Source organism: Mesocricetus auratus, unplaced genomic scaffold (genome assembly GCF_017639785.1).
Source record: "Mesocricetus auratus isolate SY011 unplaced genomic scaffold, BCM_Maur_2.0 Super-Scaffold_15014, whole genome shotgun sequence".
In the NCBI taxonomy this organism is placed as follows: Eukaryota; Metazoa; Chordata; class Mammalia; order Rodentia; family Cricetidae; genus Mesocricetus; species Mesocricetus auratus.
The window spans coordinates 43,359,931-43,385,665 of NW_024429186.1; the positions used below are offsets into that span (position 1 = coordinate 43,359,931).

Here is a 25,735-nt window from a genome sequence, read left to right on the forward strand (position 1 = left end):
GTTCATATCTTTAATTTACAAAGTAACAAGACTTAAATTACAAAAGCAACAATATACTATAATAGAAAATAACTATACACAAAAATGATTCCACCCCTCTCTCCATTACCACTGTGTTCTCCAATAAAAAACAATACTTTCAGACAGCCAACAGAATATCCTTGGGTCTTGTACCAAGAATAGGGAAATTTATGTATGTGTAGCATAGCAGAAGCATGATTTCTTAAGAAAGAAAATAAGCTTTTAAATACATTTGTTTTAATATTGTAGGTAGAAAATGTTTAAGACTACAACTGGCAATTTTAATTGGGAAAGGCTGAAAAATGTTTAACAATGTAGCTTTCCCCTGGTTTATTCTCATCTCACTCTTCCCTGCAGAGAGTTCTCAAAGATCTGCACATTCTCCTGTGACCACAACCCACCACAACCCATGTGGAACAGAGTGAACAGATTCAGAAAGCTTTCATTTTATCTTATTACTACTTACTGGCTCTTAGTGTCTCACTCGTATTTAATTGACAAACAAATGTAAGGCACTGATAAGATGTGGGAAGATTAGATCATCAGGTTAGCTCTACAAAGTACTTTCATATGTATGTTCTTGTTTCATCTTGATAAGAATCCAGGAAGGAATGAAAGGAGTAAAGGAAAACATTTTCAATTGCAAACAGTAAGTCAAAGCTCAAAGAAGATTTGCTCAAGATACTGTCACCTCTGATGACAGGGAGAGGCTAACAGAAACCTGAGCCAAACTATCCATAAAGTAATTACAGAACCTTGGTCATAGAACATAAGTGTATGATTACAAAAGTGAAGAAATGAGGGACCAGAGAGATGGCTCAGTGAGTAAAGGCACTTGCCACCAAGTCTAAGGAGCTGACTTCAGTTTCTAGACTACAGACCGTGGGAGGAGAGAGCTGACTCCCACTCGCCTTCTGACCTCTGCAAATGTGCTGTGGCATGTGTGATGCACATATGCATATGCACACATACACATGGATGTAACAGATGAACATTTGAAATTTTAAGTGAACAGAAGAGAGGGGAGATAGACAGTAGCTAGTAAATGGGCATACAGTTTTAGTTAAGCAAAACAAGTGCACTCAAGAGATCTGACACAGAACCAAACCTATAGAATCACTACTTCAGCTGCTCCTAAAACATCAAAGAAGAAACTGCATGCCAAGTGGCCTTATCAAAATAAAACAAAATCATTTCAAGTGAGTCAGAGGAGTGGTGGACGCAGCTCTCTCTGAACTCCTATCCTTCCAACGTAAAACTGAAAACTAGCCAAACAGAAAGTCTCAGACTTCTGGAAATCTATCATATTTAAAGGCACTTTTAAATGTTAGAGGAGCTATGGGCATTCTTGTTTGCCATTGTCTCATATCTTCCCTAGCTTTGCGGTTGAGAAACCAGTGTGTGGTCGCAGCTTCTGGTTTGAGAAAGCAGAGCCGACTGTTGTCATTGTCTGGGAAGCAGCACTGGGAGAATGCATACTTCTCATGCATGTATGGCGCACTCTCTAAGAAACAGTGTACGTGAGGTCACAAAACAAGACTGACCTCACACAAGGCATCTTTTCCAACCATAGTGGATGAAGCTAGAAATAAATGAAAACTCACAAGTATGTAGAGGCTTAAAAACATACTCTTAAAAATGAATAATGGGCCCAAAAGTTTTTTATGAAGACAGTAGAAAATAGAAAATTATGGCAGTAATCCTATATTTAATATAAATATTATTTTACAGTGTGTTACATTTATTTATGCTCTGGAACATTTGTTTAACAATGTAAAGATGTGTTGCTTTTGTTTATGTAAAGCAGCTGTGTTACTTTGCCTGTCTAAAACGCCTGATGCTCTAATAAAGAGCTGAAAGGCCAATAGTGAGACAGGAGCAAGGGTAGGTGTGGCTGTCAGACAGAGAGAATAAGAGAAGAAATCTGAGAGGAGAGGAAGGAAGGAACAAGAGAAGCAAAGAGAAGAGGATGCTAGGGGCCAGCTACAGCCACCCAGCCAGCCACAGAGTAAGATATGCAGAAGTAAGAAAAGGAGAAAGCCCATAGGCAAAAGGTAGACAAGATAATTTAAGAAAAACTGGCAAGAAATAAGCCAAGTTAAGGTTGGGCATTTATAAGAAAGAATAAAAATTCTGTGTGTGATTTATTTGGGTGCTGGGTGGCAGGCCTCCAAAGAGTAAGAGCAAAGAATAAAAGACAAGCAGCAACACAATATTACTAAGAAATTTTAAAAGAAGAGCAAATTAATCCCAAAGTTGGCATAAGGCAAGAAATAATTAATGAACATGAATGAAAAAGAGAACACAATAGTTATCAATGAGATCAAAGTTAGTTCTTTAAAAAGATCAACAAAATCAGCTGGGTGTGGTGATGCACACATTTAATCTCAGCAGGCAAAGGCAAGAAGTAAAGATACTGAGAAATTCAGAGACAGCGTACTTTTCTCAAGAGGCAAAGGCAAGCTGATCTCTGAGTTTGAGGCCAGCCTAGTCTACATAACGAGTTCTAGGTCAGCCAGGGCTACACAGAGAAATGTCTCAAAAAAAAAGCCAAAAAAGAAAAAAGTAAACAAAGCTGACAAGATTTAATCATAATATTATCTCACAATTCTACTTCTCTGTATATAGCAACAGAAATAAAATATCTCGAAGAACTATATGTGTAGGCGCATTCATAGCCACATTAGTCATAATAACCTACAGGTATAAACAGACAAATGCTAATCCATAAATAATAGATCAATAAATTGTGCCATATTCAAAAAGGAATATTATTTGATCTTTAAAAAAATCAGTGGAGTACTGAGCCTCAAAAATTATGTATATGAAGGAGCAGACCCAAAAGGGGTACAATACTATATGATTCTATGTACATGAAATATTCAGAAGAGATGGATAAGCCATACTGACGGGGCAAGCTGGCTGTTCCTAGGGCCTGGGAGGAAAGGACTAGATAGAAAGCTTACCATGTGCAGGGCTTTACACAGATGACAGAGACGTGCTGCATTACAAGGATGTGATGACTATACAGCACTGCGACTGTCCTGAAATGAATTTGTGTTTTTGTAAGAGACTGGTTTATTATTTTGTGTGCATGTGTTTGTGTGAGTTTATCTGGACTATGTGCATTATTGTTTATATGGGGCCTGATCCCCTGGAACTGGAATGACAGATGGCTGTTGGTTTGGATCCTAGGAACTGAACTCAAAGTATCTATAACAGTGAGTGCTCATCACTGCTGAGCCATCTTCAGCCTCAAATTTCATTTGTAAATGTGTAACTGAGATACAGGAGTGCCATCTCAATATATTACTTAAGAAAATTCAAAATCTTTTCACAGTATCTCAGACGTTAAGGCTGGAAATGATACACTGACATTACAATGAAGTAAAGCCTTGAGATGCTTGTTTGAGAGGTACATTATCTCAGGGAGAGCACTGAATAGCAGGGAAATACAGGACAGGGAAGAAAAGAACGCACTGCTATAACTGGGTTAAGCTCGCAAGATGTAAAAGTAAAGTAATATAATAATAAAGATGACACTAACTTAAGTCCTGGGTCGTGTACTACCTACACTTCCAATTCAAAGAGATACCATCCTCTGTGTAGAGTAGCCTGAGGGAGGTTGGTTTCAAAAAAGACCATTAAGAGAAGTAAAGATACTAGAAATTCAGAGACAGTGTACTTTCCTCAACACTGACAAAAATCTCTGACAGCAGCCTACAAGCACTCAGCTCGCAGTCACCTGGCTTCTTGTTTCTGGACCCGATGCAAAGCAGAACATTACAGTGCCCTGGTGTGTGGAGGAGGAGGCTGTTCACCATATGTACAGGAATCAGAGAGTGAGGAGGCTAGGGACAAGGCACAACCTTCAAAGGACATGCCCCAGGAACCTACTTCCTCAGCCAGGCGCCAGATCCTGAAGCTTCCACTTCCTTTCAAATTAGTAGCACTGCTGGGCCCCAAGCGTTCAACACGTGAGGGTATGGGAGAAAATCCACACTGGAACCCTAACAGACAGCTGTGCCCCACGGTGGCAGCAGGGGCTTTGCTATGTAGGACAAAATAAACGATTATAATTCGGAGAACCCAAAAAGGGAGAGTGGTTTGAAGGGAGGGCTATCCTAACAAGAATAATGATTTTCTGTGGAGAAGATTATAATACACATCTCAGTGAAAGTGCCACGTTTCTCTTAAAGACATCAGGGGTTTCCTGTGCTTTAAAGAATGTCACTTGGAAGCCTGAAACTAGACTTGGGATTTTGCTTGTGAAAAGTAAAAATACTTTATTCCTATTTTACATAAGAATCAACTGATTCATAAAACAAGATCCATATATTGAGATTAAAACCTAAATTAGATACGAAATTTTAATACATTCCCTAGCAATTTATGCAAAGTGGGTGTGTAAATTCCTACCAATATTATTCAGTAACAATGCATTAACTAGGGATACAAGGTAAAACTACCCAGATGAAAAAGAGATTTTAAAAAAATCCTATATACATGCAATTACTAACAGAAAACTAACTTGCCATATTACTAATAATCAACTCATAAATCTAAACTATAAGTCAGTAATAGGAATAGGGAGGGAACCTAAAAATCATAACAATCCTCTAGGATTTAATATGCTTGTATGCACTTAAAAATCATTCTTACACCTAGAAATGAAAAGGCCTGTGGTATCTGCATATTTGTTCCTCTGTAGGAAGTGGATTCATTTTGGATAACAAATCACCTAGAACATTTTATGAGAGCTCTAAAGAATAAAACTTCCCATCTTCAAATGTATTGAAGTAAAAAGGAAAACAGAAGGGCAGCTTCTGGGGCACGTTTAGCCCAGGCTGGCCTTCTAAGAGAAGGAAGATCTTTTTCTCTTGCAGCTTAAGTTACTACCCGTGGAACGTATATGAAGTTAAACCTCTCATAAACATTCATGGTCCCTTGACTTCTGTTCTGTCACCTGCACACTTGGACACCCTGATACTGATTACTTCTCAACAAGAGTAACTTCAAGCTATTCCCTGGATCAACATCCATTGCTTTGTTCCCTATATATACATCCGGTAGGACATAGAAATCCCTTAAATCTAAACCTGATTTTCCAGCCTTTCTCAAAAAGTTCCTCTTCTCGTATCCCTTGAATATTTCATGTTCCAGCAATAATGCTGCATTTCCTGGAACATGATCTATTACTAGGCCAGCCAGGCTTCTGAGCTATGCGTGCTTTTCTCCTGCTAGAATGACTTTCTTTCCTAGCACCTGGCAACGCCTACATCCTTTACACCACTTTGGACATCACCTCTTGTAAAAGTTTCCAGATCTGGGCTGCACTCTCCCTCCAAGACAAACATAACATGCTGTTTCTGTACTGAAGTCCACATTCTACATAGCATGATGTCTACACTTGTCATAAGTCTATAAAATAAGATTTTGGGTTAAAAACTTCTTTGTCTGTTCATATTGCCAATTTCTACTCTACCTCAATATATATAAGGCTTGCTTCAATTGACACAGGAGTAAAGGAAGAAAAAGAGGAAGAAAAAAAAACCAAAAGGACACAAAAGCAAATAGTTTTAAGACTGTATACAAGGAAGTGTGGTACACTTACCAAATGACTGACACTGTTTCCTGGAAAACAGGAAGGGATTTCATACTAAGTGGCAGAAAGCAAAACCAGCCTACTTCTTTTATAAATATCTGTCATTTAGCGCGTTTCCTAATATGCTCTACCTTTTAAAATTCCTTCAGTTGAACAAATGAACAAGAAAACACACCTTTCTGATAAATGTATGTGGGTGTTTGCCTGCATGGTTTATATCTGTATGCCATGTACATGCCTGGTGCCTGAGGAAGTCAGAAGGTATCAGATCACCTGGAACTGCTGTCATAAACTGTGAGCTACCATGGGGGTGCTGGGAATTAAATCCAGGTCCTCTAGAAGAGCAGCTAGTGTTCTTAACCATTCTTAGCCATCTTCTTCAGATCCCCAAACCTCCCTTTTAAAGTCAATTTCAATTAGACCCCATCATGATTAGAAGATGTACACATTATATTTTTTCTAAGTGTTCTCTCTCTCACATACTCTGTGTGTATGGTCACAGGTACATGTGTATATGTAGAAACTAGAGGTCAACCTTAGATATTCTTAAGGAGGCACCCATATTGTTTTTAGAGGCAGGGCCAGTTTCTTACTGGTCTGGACCTTACCAACCAGGCACGGCTAGATGGCTAATAAGCCCCAGGATCCATCCACCTGCATCCACCTCCCCGGCACTGGGATTACAAGTGTGCCACGGTGCTCAGCTTTTTCACATGGGGGAATCAAGCTTGTGTGATAAGCACTTTACCAACTTAGCCGTTTCCTGGCCTGGGACAATCCATGTTTTTAAAGATTTTATTTATTTATTATATATACAGTGCTCTGCATGTATGCTTGCACACCAGAGAAGGGCACCAGATCTCATTAGATGGTTATGAGCCACCATTTGGTTGCTGGGAATTGAACTCAGGACCTCTGAAAGAGCAGCCATCTCTCCAGCCCGGGACAATCTATTTTTAAAGTATGTTAAGGTTTTAAAATGTGTAATAATTAGGCTATATAAATAGTGGTTAATATTAAAAATCACTACCCAAATAATTCTGGCATCAAACTTACAACTATATTATATCATTTATGGTCCTTTAATGACTTGGGTGAATTTTTCTATATCAGCATAAAGAGAATAAACAGATCATAATTATTTGGCTTATTCTACTCATTACAGAGATTGAGAGACAGGGAATGCCTACTTACATTTTATAACAAGTGAATTTTGTTGTCTGTGTAGTAAAACTTTATCTACAACCAAAGCACATTTCAAGCCTGACTCAGATTGCTTCTCCCTTGATACAATGCACATGTTAAATACTTATTAAACTCAATATCTGAAACAAATTGTAATGATATAAAATGGTTATTCCTTATAAACTTTTAATTATAATATTAATTCATAAAGTTGAGTATATTTTTACTAATTTAATACAAATGTCCCTACAAAAACAAAACAAACAAAATCCACCCAAATCAGAAAATCTTAAGTATATGAAGCTAGCTATAGTGTTCTATTATTGTGATAGCTATCACTGATGGTCTCAGGAACTGGAGAAGCCAAGGCTGCAATAGCAGTTAAAGAGCACTACTGAAGGGACTCAATCACCAAGACTAAGGAAGTCCCAAATGTATGCACTTGTGCATGCTGCTGTGGACTAACCCTCTTGTACACTGTAAAGATGTCGCTAGAATTGGTTTCATAAAACACTGATTGGCCAGTAACAGGGGCAGGAAGTATAGGCAGGGCGACCAAACTAAGGATGATAGGAAGGAGAAAGGGCAGTCAGAAAACACATGAGCCAGCCACAGGGGAAGCAAGATGCTGAAGAGCAATAAAGTCACAAGCCACATGGTAATAGATAGATTAATAAAAATGGGTTAATTTAAATTTAAGAGCTAGTTAGTAATAAGCCTGAACTATGGGCAGAGCATTTATAATTCATATTCAGACTCTGTGTGTTTATTTGGGAAAAAAGAAAACCTCTGCTTCTGTTTACAGCCTGCAAGTAAGTGTGTGTGTGAGAGACAGACACAGAGAGAGAGAGAGAGAGAGAGAGAGAGAGAGAGAGAGAGAGAGAGAGAGAGAGAGAGAGAGAGAGAGAGAGAGAGAGAGAGAGGAGAGAGGGAGAGAGGGAGGGAGGGAGGGAGGGAGGGAGGGAGGGAGGGAGGGAGGGAGGGAGGGAGGGAGGGAGGGGGTGTTGGAATAATAGGAACCTGTATTAGTTACTTTTATATTGTTGTGCCAAAACACCATAACCAAGGCAACTTAAAGAAGAAAAGATTTGGGCCTATAATTCCAGCATGGGAACATGGCAGCAGATAGGCATGGTGACTGAAGAAGCAGGTTGATAGCTCACATCTTAAAAATCAAGCAGGAAGCAGAGAGTGCACTGGGAATGGTATGAGACATTGAACAAAGCCTGCCCCCAGTGACACACTTCCTCCAGAAAAAGCATACCTCCTATACTGCCTGAATGGTATCACCACCTGTATTAAATGTAAAAACCTGGGATATCTCATTCAAACAGCTACATTCTACTTCCTGGCTTCCATAGTCTTATAGTCATATCACAGTGCAAAATGCATTTAGTCAAACTTCAAAGTCCCCATAGTCTATCATAGTCTCAACACAATAAAAAAACAAAGTCTCAGGCAATCTCTAAACTGTAACCCTCTGTAAAATAAAAAACCAAATTACATATTTCCGACATTCAATGGCACAGAATATACATTTCCATTCCATAGGGGAGGATAGGGTGCATAGTAAGGAAATACTAGCCTAAGTGAGCCTGAAAAAGTCAGGACAAACTCCAAATCTGTAGCTCCATGTCTGTCATCACGGGCTTAGATGGCTCTCCCCTTGTGCTCTGCTGCCTGCAATACGCCACCCTCTCTCTCGGGCTCCTTCTGCTCCCTTGGCAGCTCTCTCACATCTCTAGCGTTTCCAGTATCTTGGGATCTCCAACACAACCCAGACTTCACTTTCACAGCTCCATGCAATGGCCTCTCAGGGCCTCTTGTCCTCTCCGCCCCTTCACCAAATGACTCCCAACCACATGCTGCCTGGCTTCCGCGGCTCTTGGAAACCATGGAGACAATTCAATAGCCCCTTTCCTCATGCATACTTTCTGACTCCAAAGCCAGGGCTGTGTGCAGCACACTGGCAAGCTCAGCTACCAGCTTGAGGAGGATCCTCACTGCCCCGGGCCACATTTGCAGCAGCTTCTGTCTGTTGTTCCTTTCTAGAGCAGAAATCCCTTAGGCCTTTTCCTTTCATCAACTGGAGGTCTAGCTGGGTGCTTTCTTGCCCGGAAGCACTCCTCCCTTTATTCCATTGTAGATCAGGCCTCTCTTTAATCTCCTTACCTCTTTCAGCACAAACCTTAGCTGCAACATTAAGTTTCCTGGTGTTCTTTTTCTCTTCAAATATATATTTTCTATTTCTTTCTGCCTCATTTGTTCTTTTTCACTGTAAACCTCAAAAGAGTGATTACTAATAACCATGTAGCAGAGTCAATATTAGGCTGTCTTAAAATGTCCTACACCCAAGGAATTGGTTCATTCCTTTTAAATTTAGTCTCAGGCAAGTTCTTAGGACAGAAGCAGAAAGCAATCACATTTTTTGCCAAAGTATCTCAAGAATTGGACTCTAGCACAGTTGCTAGCACTGTTCCCCTCCAGAACCTCTTGATCTGGACCTCCACAATCCATGTAACTATCAACACTACTGTCTTCCAGACTCCTACAAGGATGGCCTATTAAGCCTTGCTTAAAGTGTCCAACTACTTTTCTAGTCCAAATTTCCAAAGTCGTCTTCTACACTCCTCCAAAAAAACAGAATAGTCAGGTTTCACAGCAACACTCACTCTCTAATACCAGTTTTTGTCTTCCTCTTACTGTGCTAAAACATCACGACTAAAGCAACTTACAAAAGGAAGGTTTTATCTGGGGCTTGTGGTTCCACAGGGATCAGAGTCCATCAGAGTCACAGTAGGAAGCATGGCAGTAAGCAGGTATGGTGACTGAAGGAGCACACTGAGATCATACATCTTAAACAGGAAGCAGACAGCACACTTAAAATGACAGCAGGGTTTGAACTCTCAAAGTTCATCCTCAGTGACATACCTTCTGCAGCAAGGCACATCTCATAAACTGTCAAACAGAGCATAGACTAAGGACCAGGTCTTCAATGCAGAAGATGATGGAGGACATCACATTCAAAGCACCACAGGCCCTGTTTTCTCTGACTCCGTAATTTGTGAGGTCAACATGAGAGTTTAGCATTAGAGAGAAAAGTCTATAGAATCCCATAAGTTAGCATCTGGACTTACAATAATTTTGCCCATGTGCAGAAAAGATTTGAACCAACTTACTTTACTCTGTATCTTTGAATACAGGGACAGTTTTCATTTTTTAACCTTCAACAATGTTATAAACGACCATTCTAAGAATCATTAAGTAATATGGATAATACTCTGGTAATACTTATCAGAATCTATTTTTAATTGTGCAAATATTTAACAACAAAGCTTTATTTTATCATTCTAGGTACAAAACATGACAATGTTTTAAAGAAGGAAGAATAGTTGGTAAGCATGATTTCCTCTGTCATAGACCCCACACCAAGAGATCAAAGAAAAAATGGACTACTCAGAAAAATATTTTCAGATGAAAAAAGATCAGTTATACAACTGAATGAATTCTTGATTTGATAAATTCACCATAGTTATATAGGCACCATATGAAATAGTCACTAACTACCATTAAGATGGAACTACCTATTTGAGTAACTACAATGCCATTAAGTGGCTGGCACTCAGCATTTACGGGTATGTATGTGAAGAGTATATGCACAGGGGCACAGCTGCCCACGGAGTCCAGGAAAGGGTGTCAGATGCCTTGGGGCTAGAGTTGCAGCTGGTTGTGAACTGCCTAACGTGAGTGCTAGGAGCAAAAATTGGGTCCTCTGGAAAAGCAGCAAGTGCTCCTAACCACTGTACAGGTGACTAAAGTCTGAAATGTTAAAAAAAAATTAAAGAAAAAAATAAAGAACTTGTAAAATTGAGTTTCTCAGAACTATATAATTTTAACCTTTTTCTTTTGTTTTATTTTTTACTATTGGGGAGACTTAGAAGAAATTAAGAACTGAATTTAACATTCATCCATGCTGAATCTTATGTTCCACCACTTTAAAAAACCACCACCCTCTAGGGACATTGCTCATCTAAACCACACAGTGATCACACAGTTTATAATGGTTTTTTATCCAGGGCTCTAGAATTTATCACCCTAAAGCCATGTGTCAGAGTGAGAGGTCACAGTTCTTTATAAATAAATAGCTAAATATTAATATTACTGCTCCCCATGCTGTGTCACAATCTAAATATGCTTAAGGAAACTTGGCTTTATGAATGTTACAGTAATCTTAAATAAAACTAAATACAGAATTTTGTGATTTATATATTAAATATTAGTAATAAGACACAGTGCAGCTTAAATGGCTATGGGAAATAAATCTTTGCAGTGTCCTCGCCTGATTTGTAACCTGACATAGGGTTTTTGACCACTATGTCTCTTGGTTTCTTCTTCTATAAAATAGCCCCAGTCTGAGGCGCTGCTCCAGGAGGTGGTACAGTTTGCTGGAGGACACTGGTCCTGGGGGCCAGCTTTGAGAATTTACAGCCTCACTGTGCTTCTAGATAGATGGCTCCCTGCTCCGTGCTATGGTAGGAGATGTGACCTCTCAACTTCCCACTCCTACCAACATACCTGCTTCCTCTTCTTCCCCAAGATAGACCCTTATCCCTCTGGAACCAAAACAAACTTGCTTCTATAGATTGCCTTAGGCGTGGAATTTTACAACAGCAACAGAGACACAGCTAATAAAATCACCCATCACATTTAACTGCCTTTGAGAATCAATGCCAAGGGTGCAGAACAAAATTATTAAATATATGATGTGAATGAGATATATACACCCATTAGTAGCAAACTGAAATGCACTTAACATTTAAAGAATACAAAATGAAAAAAACAAAAAAACAAAAATCAAACAGCTGAAATTCAAGGACACTCTGTGATATTTTCTTGAACAATAAGGGGAATTTTGTTTGTTTGTTTGTTTGTTTATTTGTTCATTTTGTTTGTAAAGATAGTAACTGGGCTGGCAAGTGACTCAGTGCTTAAAGGTACCTGCTCCCAAGCCTGCCAAACTGAGTTTGATGCCCAGCGCCCTCGTTGGAGGAGGAAAAAACAGAAAGCAAAAGACTGTTTTTTGACTTCCACAAGGTAGATATGGTATGCTTGTGTGCCCTCACAGTCAAAATGAGTAAATGAGGCTTTTAAAAATTGGTAACTTAAAAAACAAGAAAATTCTACTAAGTGAGATGGCAGTCCTGAGACACAAGCACATCTAAGACAGCCACCGTGAACACCTGGGGCAACAGAAAGTTGCTGTGCTTTTCCAAGGAAAACACCAAAACTGAGGATCTCCTAAAATGAGCTTTTAAACTAAAGAATGAAACACATTTTATGATATGTAAAAGAATTAAACTAGTCTGTCATTCTAATTTTAAGCTTCATTTACATAAGAAAAAACAGGCATTAAGTGGCTCAGGGCTTAAGAGAACTTGCTGCTCCTGGAGTGGACCCAAGTTCAGTTCCCAGCACAACCTGCCTTAACTCCAGTTCCAGGGAATCTAATGCCTTCTTCTGGCTTACATGGTACACATGCAAACACTCATACACGTTTTCAAAATAACAATGGCAAATTAATTTATTTAAATATGTGTTAAGAAAAATTCTGGCTATGATGGAACACATCATTAATCCCAGCACTTGGGAGGCAGAGACAGGGAGATCTCTGTGAATCTGGAGCCAGTCTGGACCACATAGCAATTCCCAGGCCAGACAAGGCTATATTGAGAAACCCTGTGTCAAAAACAAACAAATAAAATAAGGGCAGGACTTTAATGAAAACAAGTAAAATAGGATTTTTGTTGTTTTTAAGTAATAATAATCTTAATGTTAAGTAGCAAGGGAGAAAGCAGGGAGGCGGAATAAGAAAAGTGCCTGCACACTTTCTGGTAAGGAAATTCTTTTTATCCAGTTGCTACAGTGAGTTAATCACCGGGGCAAAGACAGTCTAACATTTGTTCTCCTAAAATCACCGGCAGTGAATCAAAAAACAAGATAAAGAAAAGCAAAAAAGAAAATGTTTTTGTAGACAGGAAAATCCAAGGCATTTGTATAAAGCAAAAATAAACATATATACCACGAAGAGGGGCTTTATAATTAAATATAAAACTGATGGAAAAGATATCCTTACAATGTGAAATTGGGAGCAATAAAATTGGTAAGAGTTAAAAATAGTCTAGAAACAGTGAGGGGTTAAGCATAAGATATCAACATACTAATAACACTCATAGTTTCTGTAACAACTGAATATAAAGCTTAAACAGTCTGCTGTTGTCTCCCAGTCTGCTGGGAGTAAGTAATGAGTTTACTGTTATTTGGGAAAACAGACTTTGGGGTTCCCTCTTTACAGATAAGCACTCTAATATGGGTGTCACGATTGCACAGTTATAATACTTTAGCACACATCTAAGATCAACTTTTTAAAAAGCACGCGCGCGCGCGCGCGCGCGCACACACACATACACACACACAATGATGAATCGAATAGGGGGCACAGTCTCTCCAAATCTGCCTATTTTGATCCAGCCTAGCAGCTGTGACAAGTGGTGGTTGGTAGTACACCATTGGGATGCAACAGCTGCGTGTTCTCTGGCGACAGAAGAAATGCAGTGCTCGTCCCAACAGACTGAGAAGGGTGGCCGAAGCAGCTGCCCCAGTCATTCGGACGCTTATTGCACTACCTCACAAAGACATGTGTCTAGTGGTGCAAAACTGAGGGGAAGCCCTGTCTCTGTGGAAGGCGTCTGAGAGCCACCCACACAGTCAAGGACAAAAGCCTTGGCATCTCCCTTGCCCGTTCCTTTACCTGAAGTTGGTTGCCAAGTCCTACTGATGGAGTACTTTAATCTCCCCTAAATTTATTCTCTCAAGCATATGCTCAGTGCTTGGATTTCTCTTACTTGAGCAATTTTTTTAAATCTTGGTCTTTCAAATATGTATTCCATAAATACTCTTCTAAAAGATAAATCTGACTACCCCACCTGCAATGCCCTCAACAGCTCCCCATTCATAAAGTGTATTTGTTTGGAGCCTAGTTATAGAAAAAGCAGGGGGATTTCTATTTTGATTTAGGACATGGAAGAAAGGGAGCAGAGAGCATTATTTCCTCCAAGAGACTGTTACAGAAAATAAGATTTTTCGTGATCTGATCCTAAATAGTTTCTGATATTCTCCGCTCTGGGCCCTGTTCTCTTGTTAGACTAACTTTCTTTCAAATTTCAAACATTCTTTCAAAACGGCTTCCCCCTAATCTCTGAGGTTTTACACAATCTTTCTCTAACGCATGGTCTGCACATGCTGTTAGCACTCATTTGTCTTTGAAAGCAGAGCTCCATATTATTATGTGCCTTGCTTGAGCCTCTCCAAAATTATGCTGTGGTGATATTTTGTTTATGATCTAACAAATAAAGCTTGCCTGAAGATCACAGTACAAAGCTAGCCACACTAGTTAGCCATAAAGGACAGGCATTGGTGGCACACACCATTAATCCCAGCACTCAGGAGACAGAGGCAGAGGGATCTCTGTGAGTTCAAGGCCACCATGGGCTACATGAGATTGAATGAGTCTAAAAGAGAAACAGAGCTCACACATTTAATCCCTGTACTGGGGAGGTAGAGACAGGAGTGATATAAGGCAGGAGGAGACAGGCTTCATAGAGGCAGCATTAATCTGAAGACTCGTAGAGATGGATGCAGTCTGAGGATGCACTCTAAGGATACAGTCTGAGGACAGGACTACCGTTTTGGTCTGAGCATTGGGAGAGGTAAGAACTCTAGTGCTGGCTGCTTTGCTTCTCTGATCTTTCAGCTTTCACCCCCGGATAGCTGACTCCGAGATTTTATTTTATTAAAACCAAAGAGAACTCTTGCTACATTACACTACTCTGTTTAAGTGACAGGCTTGCTCTCCCTCTCCCTCTCTCCCTCTCTCCCTCCCTCCCTCCCTACTCCTTCCCTCCCCCTCCCCCTCCCCCTCCCCCTCTCTCTCATTAGCTGTTGAGAGAGGAGCCACAGCTCCTACATGCCTACAACATGACCATATTTCATGAACTTCAGAAGAAAGAATCCTGGTACTGAGTACTATCTACTTCTCTGGTTGTACTTATTATATTCGCAGTTTAAAGAGTTCTTTCCTGATCATTTGTACCTCAGAAGATTGTGGAATGGGCCAACAAAGTGGCTCAGAGGATAATGGTATTAGCCACAAAACCTGACAACCTGAGCTGAGTTAGATCCATGGAGAACCCACATGATAGACTAGAGGCTCTCAACCTGTGGGTCACAACCCCTTTGAGGGGTCAAACAACCCTTTGATAGGGGTCACCTAAGACCATTGGAAAACACAGATAGACAACTGTAACGTTACTGTTATGAAGTAGCAACGAAAATAATTTTATGGTTGGGATCAGCACAACATGAGGAACTGTATTAAAGGGTCACAGCATTAGGAGGTGAAGAACCACTGTGACAGACAGAATGAACATCTGCAAGTTATTTCTCTCTCTCTCTCTCTCTCTCTCTCTCTCTCTCTCTCTCTGTCTGTCTCTCTGTTTCTGTCTCTCTCCTTCTCTCTCACACACACAAACACACAAACATATACTCCACTATAAATACTTTAAAAAGAGAATGCAAAGTAAGGTGACATGATGGGGTAAGTTGCAGTGCAATGAAATGAAGAAACAAAAATGACAAATAAACATATTCATATTGAGGAAGACTTATGATCTGCTGGGAAAAGACCAAAAAAAAAAAGATTAAAGAAAAAAGAACTGTTTAAAATGAATCATTAGTAATAACAATCTTCGAGGAAGATGCCCTTCTAAGCAACTTTCAAAGAACTGACTGGCCTTACTATTTAGTTCACAGCCAAAACTAACACTGCTTTAATGACTTCTGTTTTTTGACCTGGACAAGTAACCACAGAAACAAGTTTTGATTTGCAAAATTTGTTACAGTTTTCTGAACTCTAAATGCAAAACTTTGGAGTTTGAAGAAACAAAATGTAGGCAATTGGGAATTTGCTTGTTTTGGATTGAATGTGGGTAGTTCCCATCAAAACATTTAGTTGTTTGAGAATCTACTTATTTCAGGATTAATTATAAATTGACAAAAAGAGGTGAAGTATTTCCTTATGTTTTTCATGTTTTAACTCAGAAATGTCAGGTACAATGTTGCATACATATAATCCCAGCTACTTGGGAGGCTAAGGCAGGAAGACTGTTGAGATCATGATATAGAGACCAGCCTAGGCAACAATAATCAGACCTAATCTCAAAAAGGCAAACAGACAAAAAGTGTCTAACTAGGAAGCCCTCAGATTTAATATACACATGAATACTCACTATTACCATTTTAGATAGGCCCAAAGCTAAAAGTGAAAGAGTGTAATTTCCCAGATGAAGGAAAAGTTCAGAACTCTGTCACACAGATTTGCTGGTAGGTACTGGAGATTACTGGGGACAAAAGGTTAAACACGTGACTCCAAGGGAGTTCAGTGAAGAAGGGAGCCCTTTCAGTAAACGGTACTAAAGATCTGGGCATCTGTCTGGACAAAAGACCATCATGGGTATTTAGTTCATGATATACACAAGAAGCTATGCAGAAGTATCTTAGCTATAACACCAAAAGTGCAAATTAGTAAGTCAGACTTCAAATCTTCCAATATGTTAAAGACAAAATGATGGGGGCTAGAGAGAGAGCTCAGTTAACAAAGTCCCTGCTGTGCAAGCAAAGGACCTACACTCCTCTGCAGTAAGTTAGCCCACATATCTAGATTTCTGAGTTTTGTTGCTATCAATTGATGATGTAGCACAGATATCTACTAGCAGAATTTGTATGCAGACTAAAACAACTCCCACATTGTATAAATCATTTCACTAGTCACCATTTGAATAGGAACTAGTTTATGTCTCAGCTATGTGTTCTAGAAACAGGCATGCAACAAACCACATGGAATTTGATCTATTACCTACTTCAACCTGAGTCCCAGTTGGCAACTTTTCTACTCAATCACCTTTGCTGTACCCAATATGCCCGATAATGAAAATTATCAATGACCAAAGTTTGAGACCCTCATTCAGATTGTTTTTTTCTCTGTATTGCCTTAGAGTCTGTCTGTCTGTCTGTCTGTCTGTCTGTCTGTCTATTTATTCTACCTACCTATTTTTTGGTTTCTCTGGCTGGCCTGAAACTCACTATCATAGACTAGGCTGGCCTCAAATTCCCAAGTGCTGGGATTAAAGAAGTGCACCACCAATGCTCAGCTTTGGTATCTTTTTAAAACTTTTATTTTTATGTATATGTGTGAGTACTTGCATGCATGTGTGTGTACCATGTGTATGCCTAGCACCCTAGGAGGTCAAAAAGAGCACTGAATTCCCTGGAATTGTTACAAGTGTGTATGCACCATCTTCTAAATGGTGGGAATTGAACCCATGTCTTCTGCAAGAGTATCAAGTATTCTTCATTCCAGCCTTCGCTCCAGCCTTTGAGCAATGATAGTAGACACCTGGGTTGGAAGAGAGAATACTTTTTTTCTGATTGATTTCACAGTACAGTATAAAGAGATAATATATTCTTGTCTTTATTTCAAATAGGCATGAATTATCAACTATGTAAATCTTGGACATATACCTGAAGAAATCAATGCCATCATGAAACAGAGATAACTGCATATTCACTATTCACTACAGGAGAATTATGGGATCAACCTAAGAGTCAACACACAGATGAATGGATAGAGAAAATGAAGTTTTACTTAGCCATTAAGAATGAAATCATGCTTGCAAGAAATTGGATGGAACAGAAAACCATCATGTTAAATGAAATAAGCCTGGCTCAAGAGATGAATGTCTCATGTTTTCCAGTGGTTCCAGGACTTTTTAGAAGTTAAGATCAGGATCTCTCTGAGATTCTCTGAAAACCAAAACATGCTTATAGAAAAGTAGACATTTGAACAAATGCAGTTTTACACACAAACATCATGCAGAAGGCATCTACAGCCTACGTCCAGTGGACTCTATTCAGACCTAATCGAGGCTCTTCACCTATGGCATGCAAAAATAAAAATCACAGACTAGACTTGAGAGCATGCAAAAATAAAATCACAGACTAGACTTGAGAGCAAGCTGTGAAGCAAGCCCTCAAGCATGGCACACCGGAGTCTCCCAGTCTGTCTCCACTTACTCAGGCTCCAAGACTGACAAGACCTACATGGCTTAACTTTCCAAATCTCTCAACTTACTGCATTTATAGGCTGGACTGATGGCCTTTCCAATAGAGAGTCATGATCATTATTCCATTTGGCTATCAATCTTCCTGACCTCAAGAGTGAACCTCTCAGAGAGTTTGTTTAACTCACTGTTTTTCTCAGTGTGCCATATGACTCATATCCTAAAGCATGTACTTTAGGCAAAACCTCTACTCCCTAAGATTTTATACTAAGAGCAAAACATACTAACCTAAAATCATAGCATCCAAGCAAAAGAGTCCATAAATTAAAATGTTAATTAGAACATCTATAATTGTCAAACTTTATTTTTCCACAATTTTAGGTTTCTGTGTGAATATATATGTATGTGTGCGTATACACACACATGCAAGCATACATGCATGCACACACACACACATTGACAATGAATTGAACCACATTAAAATATTAATGTTAACCTAAGAAAAACATTCCATTTTAAAAAATATTGTATGCACACCTGCTATTCTTCTATCAATTTAAGCAGGAAACCATTTCTCCTCTACATCATGAGCAATAGAAAAGTACTTATTAAAACATTAATCACAGTCCATTATATTCTGACTCACTGCCAGAAGTTCCCATTACATCACTGAAAATATCTATTAACCAAAACCTGCTCCTGACAAGTTACAGGAGTGCCCTGTTTAGAATGCAGTAATGTAAGTCAGTTTAAAAGAACAGTTGCACAATTGATTTTGCAGTGGCAGCAAAAATAATTAATTTTTTCCCGACATTTGTTACTACAGAGTTGATTTAGCTAGTGTTTCTAATGTAAAATTATTCAAAACTGTTTCCAACTTTAACTACTGTTATTAGACATATGTGCCATGAAAACATTAAATACCAATAACTAAAATGTGAAATTAAATCACTTTAAACTCTGCTGACTATACCACTCTAAAGAAAACTATATTCACTTGTGTAAATACGGGTCTTGTTTAGAGCCACATTTCACAGGAAATTGTCCCAAATGAAAACCATCCCTGTTTGCCACTCCCACTCTTTAGGATTTATGTTTTTACATTTAAAACTACTTATGTAGAAAACCAAAGGGGGGTCGCATTAGCGTCAGTATAGTGACTGCTTTGGGGACTGGGACTTAGCAGAAACGCCTAGTTTGCACTTAGGGGCTGCTTGTTTGGGAAGTGGCTCCACTGATTTCCCAACCTAAGGCAGCCCTGACCCCCAAACCAGGAGGAAAGCAGAGAGTGCTTATTTGTGTGCAACTGTTACCCAGGACAAAAAGCACTCATTGCTTATGAGTTCACATGGGGGGGAGGGGTCAATACTAAAATCATGGGTTATTTTTCCTCCTACTTACTTATATCTCAAAGTTTTCCGATAATGACTTTATATTTCCTTCAATAGGAAGGAAAAAGCCCCATGAACTTGTTTATTTTAACATCTTCAGGTTTTAAGATAACTACAAAAAACTTACTTGCACTGACACATTATGCTCACTGCTTCTTTCAAATTTATACTTTCATATCTTTTTCCAAACATGTGAGCAACAATTTCCCATAGCTCATATAAAATTCAGGATTTCTAGTGTTTCTGTTTCCGTTTTTATTAATGTTTTGTGTTTCATTTAATTAAAAAACTCATGGTAGAAGGACTTATAAAAAATGAATTATATCTTAATAAGGGGAAAGAAAGAAACAGACCATGATGCACATAAATTAATGGAGCACTTTAGTCAAGCCTTTGTGTTTTATATGTGAAAGGTTAAAGGCATCAACAATAACACACAGCTAATCACTTCCCAGCAACTCAATCTCCAGGTTTCTTTTCTAGTTTCTACATACCTAATTTTAAAAAGATTGTCTCTCCTTGAAAGTGTTTAAGAAGTATGAATATTTCAAGACACAGCAAAAATGGGCAACTAAATCCCAGTTTGTGATTCTTATCTTTCAACTAAGAAGTGAAGAATTAATGAATTAGTGTCAATTTAACCTAGTAACAGACATAGAATTCAAATAGAGTATGACTCTGATCTCTATAAGAGGTAAAGAAGCCAATAAATGCCTATAAATGGATATTGTATAAAATACAGGAATGACATACTCTAAAATACTGTCAAAGCCAAGAAGGGCCCAAGAGAAAGTCCAAAATATATTGCAGGAACTCTGGTAGGAACCAGGATCAGAAAAAAAAAAATATTAGGAAAAACTAAGGAAATCTAAAGGAAGTAAGAATTTTAGTTAATAAAAATAAATCAATACTGATTGAGTCTAACAAATATACCATACCAGTGTTAGTTGTTAGTAGGGAAACAATGTGAGCTCTAATATAATCACTTTGAGGAAGTGGGCAGAGATGGGTCTCATTTTCTGGCCAGAGCTAGCCCCCAACTAATGCATGGATTCCTTTTGTCTCTGCCTCCTGGGGTGACAGGCATGAGTCACTACACCTGTAAAAGGCCTGGGTTTGTTTATTTGTTGTTTTGTTTTTAAGTCTAGCAGACCCTTTTGTAATAATGTAGATAATGATCCTAAAATTTGTATGAGTTTATGAAGAAGCTAAAATAGCAAAATATAAAAGCAAACAAAACCCAACCAACTCCCCCCCTCCCAAAAATAAACCAAAAACTAGAGGACTGGTGTCAATATTCAGAGTTATTACAGAAGCAAAGCAATCAGGACAATGTGATTCTGCTATCACCAGCTAACACGCCAAACACACCACCGAGTGAAACACACTCTGGTCACCTGGTCTTTCCGTAAGGCACAGATGTGAGGTAGTGGAGAAAGGGCTGTGTCCAATGAAACACAAAAACTATTCGACACCCTTCAGTCACTGAAAGAAACCAGAGCACAACTCACCACATAAAAAATGAACTGCAAAGGATCGCAGACCGAAATGATGTCAAACCCAAGACAACAATAAAGTGTCTAGTAGAAAATATGTGAGAAATTATTTTGACTTTGACTCACGGAAAAATTTCATAGATGTAACACCTAAAGTGTAAACCGTTAAAGGAAAAATAAAGTTAGCTAAAACAGACTCAATGGAAATTAAAATTTGCACTCTTCCAAAGAACACTTAGGAACTGAGAAGATGAGCCACAGACTTAGAAGATCCGTTTGCCAATCATATCAGGCACCTAAAAGCTACAACAGACTGAACACCTCTTAGGAAAGAACAAACAACCAAACAAATCAACAAAATGAATAAAAGAGCTAAGCAAACACTTCATCAGAAAAAGACAAAAAAAGCAGCAAATTCTCAGATAGGCCAATCATCAGGGAGACAAATTTTAAAGACAGTACCACCACCCAGCTATTAAAACAGCTAAAATTGTGAAAAGATTGATTGTATCAAGTGCCAAAAAATGAGGTAACTTGGCCTCAGAGACCCCAGAGGGGAGGAGGGGGACATAAAATGATGTAACCGCTTTGGAAGACAGATGAGTATCTTAAAACCTTACATAAATACCTATAAATGACACGATCTTCTACTCCTAGGTATTCACATCAAAGAAAGCAAGTATGCATATTCTGATATGAATATTCCTATCAGATTTATTTAAGAGATCAGCACTGCAGAGAAATCTGGAAACAAGTCAACTACTTGTCAGCAAGTGAGAGATAAACTGTGGCATACACACACAATGGGACGATATTCTGCAATAGAAACTAATGAGTCACAGATAGACACTACAGAATGGATTAAAGTCAGAGTAAATATCTCTACTGACCCAAACAAGTCAGACAAAAACAAATGCATCTATTATCATTTCATTTATATAAAATGCTAAATGCTATAAATTAATGTATAATTCAGAAAGCATATTAGTGGGCTTCCTGGTGGGGAAATGAGAGGTTAGAAGGAAAATCACAAGTGACAGCAGGAAACTTTGAGTTCATAGATACATTTGTTACCCTGATTGTGCTTACAAAAGCTCATCAAGCCTACACTTTAATCATTGTGTAAAGATAAAAATTCGTTCTATGTAAAGCTACTCAAAGCTGTTTCAAATAGGATGCAATTCATTCCATCTTAAACCGACATGCACATCCAGTGGATCATTTCATTACATAAGAAACATTATGAGGTCCTAGTGATCTTTTTTTATTATAGGTTGAAACACGTTTATCATCTTAGAAATTATCCATAATGCTAAAACAAAAAGAAGCCAAACAGTACGGATCAAAGCATGATGGGACAGTTAAATGAATCACAGCAATTATATCAATTCTACAGTTCCTAAAAAAATTATTACCCAAATTACTGCACCTAAGAAGGAATAAAGACATTTAAGCACACCATCTTCAAAGTCTCCTTTAAGCTTTCAGAAAATACACTTAATTCAGAATTTTGTTCTCAGCTCATAACGATACAGAACAATGCCAAAAGAGAACATTTCACTATTACTAAATAAACTATAAACACAAAAAGGTGAGGGAATCTGTGCAACTACAGTTTTGAGGATGAAAATAATCATGTAAGTAAACACCTCAGATATACCCAGGTGAGCCTTCTCAAGCTGAAAATGTAGTGAATTACTAATAATATATGTGTGTGCTGTATGCATGTCTGTGCACATGTTTCTGGGCATCCAACTGCACATGCACAAGTGAGCACAGAGGCCAACACTGAGGACCTCCTCTACGATTCTCTACCATTCCCCCACCCCAGGACCGAGGGATCTTTATTTCAGCATATCGATGTGGACACCTTTCCCAAAGGCAACATTCGGTATTTTACTGTCACAATACACTGTTTTAGGTCATTGTAATAATAAAAATCACAACAGCTTTAAGCTTAGATTCAGATAATATTTAGAGTTTACATTGCTAATAGATAAGTGAGTGCCCCCCACATTAGGGTATCGTGATGTTTAGTGACTTCATATCAAGCCACTACAGCATTTGACACACAAAAGGGGCTTGCCGACTTGGATACTGTACTGTTAAAGTATTTCTCAAATATGCCTTCTTTTTATTATATTTTTATTATTTAAAACAATTTTTAATTTTAAATATATTTTGATCATATTTCCCCTTCCCCCAAGTTCTTCCAGATCTTCTCTGTCTCCCTACCCACCCAACTTCAAATTCTTTCTCAAAAAACAGGAACCCAATACAACAAACTGCCCCCCAAACCAAAACACCCCCACCCCAAAAGCCCTGCCATGCTCAGCTTTTGACACGAGTCCTGGGGTCATCATGCTGAGCAGTGTATATTTCCACTCACTAGGCGATCTCCCTGGCACACTAATATCAGGCCTTGGGAAGGTATTGACACAGGACTCACCATGTAGCCTTGGCTAGCCTGGAACTCACAGAGATCCACCTGTCTCTGCCTCTTGGGTGCTAATATATTTTTAAATGTACAGTTCAATGACTTTTGGTAAATTTATAGACTGTACAACATGACAATTCAATTTCAGAGCATGTCTCTCACCCCTGAACAGACCCCACATGCCAATCAGCAAGGAACTGTCATCCCCTTCAAACTGCCTACAGCCTGTATAATCTACGCTTTGAGTAGTCATTACACAGGATGGGTTTTATTCCACAATAATTAATGGCAAGAATAGGTCTCATTCACCCTGAAAATAGAAAGTATATCAACATTCTTCTACTTTTCATGATGCTTGGTTACCATAAAGAACTTGATACCATTTTCAGATGCTGTAGGTAAGTATGTGGTATGTGAACATCAGACTTCTGGAATATTGAAAATCACATAAGAATAAGCAATGAGTTGGACTGATTCTTCCAACTAACGTTCATAAGCCTAAAAATGAGTCTCTTACAATTATTGAACAAGAGATGGCAGTCATCTCTCAAGACATACTAAAAACCATTTATATTTTACGAAGTACCAAATTTTAATGTCACAAAAAGAGTAAAAGATAATAGTAAAAGCTAAATATTATTATTTATATATTTGGAATTCTGGCTTCATACCACATCTTGACACAGGAATGCAAAAAGAGCCAGATATAATAAAAACTTCACCATCGTTAGGGATGCATTTGAAATCTGAACCTAGCCTACACAGGATTCAATGTTTGTGTTCATGTGTGACTATCAGTCAGTTTTGGCTGCAGTCAAAGGTATTGTCAGTTTGGGTTATACACACTGAACACACATAACAAGGAATAAAAATCTGGGTGTGCTTTTTAAGTCCCTGTTGATTTATCTGATAAAACTGTATTTCGCTATTCAGTTACTCATAAAATAACTTTAAAAATATTTTTTTAAAGGCAGAAGCAGGTGATCTCTGAGTTTGAGGACGGCCAGGACTACACAGAGAAAAACACTATCTCAGGGGGAAAATGTTTTTAAAAGAGCAATTGGTAGGTAGATAATAGGTGTATAGTAGGGGTAACTCCTTTTCCTGTTGAAATGGGTATCCCCAGGGAGTATTGCAGTGTCTACTTTACAACATGGTAAATCAGAGGCCTTTTCTGTTTGCTGAGGCTCGTTCACCTGTGTCCTTATGTAGTCTTCCTTAGACTCCAGAAGTAAGTTCCCTAGACCTAAAAACAATCATGCAGTAATCTTTGCTCTGTGTTTCTTGTTTAAATCAGTACTTCTCTAATTGTTCATACCACAACTAGTGATTTATTTTACATGAAAATCTACTATAAATGGGTATGCATGTGCAGATACACATTCAACTAAAATAAGTTTCACAAACAATATATTTACAAAGTATAATGTCCTTCTAGTTAACTTTCAATTCTATTCCCTTTTAAAAATGGATATGGGTTGAGGGTGTGGGTCCAGTCATCAAAGTGCTTGCCAACAGCTCTCTGAGTTTGATCCCCTAAGCATAAAATGTGGTGACTCAAATCAGTAATTCCATCACTTGGAAGTTCAAGGTCATCCTTGGCTACATGGAGAGTTGGAGGTCAGTTTGAATTACATGAGACCTTGTCTTGAAAAACAATCAACAAAAATAGGTATAATCCACAATATGAAAGCATTAATGACTTAAAAAATCTTCAATATATTATTTTGAAATATCTCAGTACTATATACATTAAAGCTTAGAATAAGATTGGGTTAGTTATGTATAACAAACCAAACCACTTTCAGAGGCAAGAAGAGGACAAGGTCCCCACCAAGCCTTAACATCTCAACTTCAATCAAATGAAAGATAAAGCCTTCCACTACTAAGACTTCCTGAGGAAGGATGGCGTTTCCTAGCAAAGCTCTCGAGCTCCAGAACACAGAAGTAAAAGTTGGATGTGTTCCTGCATGCCTATAGTAGAAGCATTTAAGAATCCTCTGAGCTCAGCTTGGAATACATATTGAGAACCTGTCCCAAGCTGAGGGTGTGAGGAGGTAGAAGGAGGCAGAGTCGGGGAGAGGAAGATTATGTTCAGAGCCACAGAAACCAATAATGGCAACAGGCATTGAAATATTATCTAAAATACCATCAACCAACTACAAAGTACTACAGAAACAGAGTCTCCTCCCACCCTGAAATATTTCAAAATTTAAAAGCAAGCCCTGATGGTCATACAAAACACATTTTATTGATGCTGTTCCTCTCAAAAACACAATCCCTGGAAGGAAACTCTTTAAGAGTGTTTCCAGAAGAAATGAGCATTTCAATAAGCAGTCTGAGTAGAGAGGATTCACCCCCACCCAATACCCAGCTCAACTGAGGATCAAACCAGGAGGAAAAATAACCAAAAAGCAAAACCAAAG

General features: G+C 38.6%; 1 protein-coding gene across 2 annotated transcripts in view; it reads right to left on the minus strand.

The window, feature by feature from the left end:
- Mnat1 (MNAT1 component of CDK activating kinase) overlaps positions 1-25,735 on the minus strand; it is a 158,587-nt gene that overhangs the window by 19,570 nt on the left and 113,282 nt on the right. The window contains exon 8 of one of the 2 annotated variants that reach the window (XM_040742940.1): positions 17,141-17,321. The exons of the other annotated variant lie outside the window; for it this stretch is intronic. Coding sequence (XP_040598874.1) covers positions 17,156-17,321 — 166 coding nt within the window. The 3' untranslated portion in view covers positions 17,141-17,155. Of the gene's footprint in view, positions 1-17,140; positions 17,322-25,735 lie in introns of those variants that run through there. 2 annotated transcript variants of the gene reach the window in all.